At 42.6% G+C, this 4066-nt stretch overlaps 1 protein-coding gene across 2 annotated transcripts; it reads right to left on the bottom strand.

Moving 5' to 3' along the window:
* Positions 1-762: 762 nt before the first annotated feature.
* LOC123130319 (uncharacterized) lies at positions 763-3564 on the bottom strand. 2 transcript variants are annotated; one of them, XR_006463801.1, is made up of 5 exons: positions 3242-3564; positions 2234-2308; positions 1874-2130; positions 1515-1587; positions 763-1068 (listed from the first exon to the last, which is right to left on the bottom strand). XR_006463801.1 is itself a non-coding variant. In XM_044550242.1 (5 exons), coding segments are annotated over exons 1-4 (339 nt in total). In that variant the 5' UTR covers positions 3326-3564; the 3' UTR covers positions 763-1068; positions 1515-1585. The 2 variants fall into 2 exon arrangements, 1 of the variants encoding a protein (XP_044406177.1); XM_044550242.1 differs by having other exon boundaries at positions 1874-2051.
* Between the last annotated feature and the right edge of the window lie 502 nt (positions 3565-4066).

Raw genomic sequence — 4066 nt, 5'->3', positions numbered from 1 at the left:
CCCTTCCTTTGCGATCCACCTCCCTCCGCCATTAAGGCAACCTGGACAGAAGGGTTCGAGGACACACTCAAAGTTGCCGATAGAACGAGGCTAGGAGGTGGCAAGGCCGTCTCCGGATCGATCTTAAAGAAATCCGGGGCCAAGAGCGCCGGGAAGGATCACTCTTGACGTGAGTCACCGGAGAAGAGAGAAACCCTAGCTTTACGAGCTAGGGGACGTCCGGATCGATTACTCCTCGGGCGTGAATTGATCGATAATGAAGACCAAGTTTTCTATCCGTAATAAGGCCTATTCTTTTTATCTCCCCACTAGATTGATATTTCTGTCTGTTCTCCGTCTCTTAATTCTCCGGCAGTTTGCTCAGCTATTAATTCCCTTCTTTGTCTCTTCATTCTCCGGTAGTTTCCTTGGCTATTAATCCCCTCGTGTGATCTACTGTCCATTGTCGATCCATTCCGAAGTAGAACGGCCAAATTCACCTGCACTCTGATGGAAGATAGATCTCACGTGTAGTTTGTCCTTCCTGTCAATCATCCACTCCACCAAAAGCAAACAAGAAAGGGAGGCGTTTTGATTTTCGGTTTGTATTTTTTTTCGTCCTTGGCCGAAATGGCCGAATTTCGGGAATTTTAAATTTTTCGGCAAAATCTCAGACGAAATTTCAAAATCAAAATTTAAAAATTTGGCCGAAATTCGGCCAAAATTCGAAAAAGATTTGAAATAAAACAGAGCATAAATATAGCAGCACAACGACCATCAGGATTGATCATATAAACTTCAGCAAATAAGCTCTAGGGATTAATAAAACTGCATCTGTCCAACTTAACAGGCACACATTAGTTATAAAGTGGCCTCCATCATAACCCTTAACAGTCCAACATCAGTTCAAGCATCACAGCATAGTTCAGAGTTTAAATAGTCCGGTACAGCCAACAGACTTAAAGGATTACACATAGAAACAACAGCTCCAAAAGACAACCATCGAAGCATGACATTGAAACAGAAGCTCCAAGCTTGCCTACATCCAAAAGCTTATTGATATCCTTGGTTATTCTTCAAATGCCATTTCTGGTTTAGAGAAAACAGAGGAAGGGTCAGGATGGAGGTAGTTCTGCATCGGAATTATCTTCCGCCACTTTGTGTATAAAAAATAAAATGGACTAACAGGATAAGTAAGTGGCTAGTAGAACAATAGTCAAATGTTATGCATGCTCATGAATCAAATAACAAATCTACTACAACAATATAGTTTTTTATTCACCAAAAAGCTTCAGGAGCAAAGGTTAAATTCCTCCATATACTAGAATGATGAATTCTAGTTCATAGTTTGTACTCCAGCACAACAAAACTCTAAGGATACAAAGAAAGCGACATAGACACAAACAGCCCATTGTTGGCTTGGACTAGCCATTTGTCAATTGTCATACAGAAGGAAAATCCACGGTGAAAAATGTGAATCAAAAATCATGCATAAGCTCAAACATATTACAAGATAAATACAGTGGTTAATATACCTATAAAACAGCAGCTCCAAGCTTCCATACATCCAAAAGCTTCTTGATATCCTTAGTTCTTCATGTGGCATTTCTAGTTTAGAGAAAACAAAGAAAGGATCAGGATGGATGTAGTTTAACACCAGAATTTTCTTCTTCCACTTTGTGCATAATGAAATAAAATGGACTAACAGGGAAGTGTCTAGTGCAACAATAGTCAAGTGGTAACAATTCAGGATAATATGAATACATTGCTTAACATGATAACGAGGCTAGGCATGGATAGAAAGCGAACACTCTAAGTAACTAGCAGCTCCAAGTAACTAAAATTTTCTAAGAAATTATCATGAATCATAAAACACTAAAAAGAAGAGACTTACAAGCAGATTCTAAGCAACAGGGTATGGGCTGTTGACGTCCTTGCTCCTTGGTCTTCTTCTTGACAAGCCGTACAGATCTACGGGTCTCCAAATTGCCATCTCTTGGCGGTGCGTCCTTTTCCACTTGAATTTGTGTCTCTTTTTTCTTTAGGTTGCACCCCCACCTTTGTGCTTTAGGCTGCAGTACACACAATCAAAACCACCATAATACGGCCATGCATGGTTCCAAGGATCATATAAGTTATTGTCTTTAATTTCTGCATTGCAAAGTTACAAACAACATCACTTTAAAATGAACCTAGCAAATCAAGATCATATGGTTCCATTTGCATCGTGTGAACAAGCATATCATAGTAATACCTTTGCAAGATCTTTGGGCACCACTTGCATTTGCATCGTGATTGCCACTGCCACTCCTATTTGCAGTTCTAGGACCTGAAAATCACATGCCAAAAGAACAACGGCCAGTTATGAAGAGTAGGTAACTAAGGAAGCAACCCTTGCTTACTTTGGTGTCCTCATATGAATTATAAACAAAAACAGTACAGCTTAATGCTCTCTAGTCTAGATACTAAGGAATAAGTAATTTATATACAACCTGATGCTCTAGTTTGCCAAAAAGACAAGTCAAAAACTATGATCTATTATTGAGAAAGATACTGCAAAGCTTAGTTCTAGAACCACCACTTAATGATACCGCTGAACATTGAAATTAACCATCGGTCAACATCTAAATAATACACAAGTAACACAACTGATTTTTTATTGGACGTTCTGTAGATCTAAATAAATGATCAATTCAAACATGAGATGCTTCTGCAAACATACAAGCCAGTGGTTGGACGTGATAAAAAAACTTTAATATCGCACACAAGCATCATCTCAACAGCTCAAAAACAAGCACACAACCCAGATCTATGGAACGATTATATATTTTAGGATGTTCAGAATAACATTTAGAACCCACTTTTTTGTTGGACCAAAATAAATATTACCAGATCGTGAGCATCCTTAGTGACTACCAGATGCATGTATGTTTCAGATTATATACCAAACCAAAACATTGTGAGACTCCTTGGTGACTACCAGATGCGTATATTTCAGATTAATAATCTCACTGCTATACGTTCAACTCATCAAGACTCACTTTTTCCCCGCGTATGATGTATGCATTTGCCAGCCATTTACTAGGGACCTCTCCTAAATCTAAAGCAGCACAAGTAGACACAGATTATAACCAAGAAACAAAGCAACATCGATCTGAAATTGCTGAAGAACTGAAACTGCATACACGTACTTGGACGAGACAAATTGCTGAAGACTGAAACTGCATATGCGTACTGAAAACTGCATCAAGAACATCTGTACCTTGCCGATCAAGTGGCCGCCCTCCATGCTGCTGCTGCTGCCCCGTGCTACTGCCTCCATTGAACTGGTCGGCTCGCGCACCATCAGCTCCGATGCCGCAGCCGCCGAGCACCATGCTGCAGTCTTGGAGAAGCAAAGGACAGGAAGTGGATGGGGTGGAGGTGAGGAATATGGAGGAGGGCCGGAGAAGTGAGCGCCTTGGCCGGAGCTGTGGAGGAGGGCGAGGAGATTGGGTGGAAGTGCTCGCCTGAGATGTGTCCTGTGCGCAACGGCGGCGCCACACACAGGAGGAGGGACAGAAAACGAGCGATTCTAGGGTTAGGCTGTTGTGTTCAGTGGTTTTGTCTCAGCGGAAGCCTTACTGGAAGGCTCTCGAAGCTGGGCCGGGCAAAAAAAATCAAACTGGGCCAAATTATTTGTCTGATAGGCCCATATATCGGCCCCTAGCGAGACAGCCGAAATTCGGCCGAAATTCGTTTTTTTGGGCCGAAAATCAAAACGCATCCAACGATGAAGTGATGGTCTGATGGTCTCTCCTTTCCTGCTTGTGTAGGACGCACAGAGGAGAGCGACCCATCAAGCGGCTCCGTACAGCGCCGCCGCGGGGCAGCATCGAGGAGGGCCTCCCTCCTTCCAGCACTCTTCTTTCCCCACTTTTGGCACCAGACCGAGAAAAGATGCAACTCGACTTGCTATTGTTTCGTACCACCACAGCGAGTATTTCCGCTTCCACTGCGATGCCTCCTCCCGGGTCGTTCCCCATGGTTATGGGTGAAGGCATGCTCTGTCGCACCTCAGAGAAAACTTTGGCAGGGTTGTCCACGC

Source organism: Triticum aestivum, chromosome 6A, assembly GCF_018294505.1.
Source record: "Triticum aestivum cultivar Chinese Spring chromosome 6A, IWGSC CS RefSeq v2.1, whole genome shotgun sequence".
NCBI classification, from domain to species: Eukaryota; Viridiplantae; Streptophyta; class Magnoliopsida; order Poales; family Poaceae; genus Triticum; species Triticum aestivum.
The sequence above is the reverse complement of the archived record's forward strand: the minus strand, read 5'-3'. Positions and strand labels throughout refer to the sequence as shown.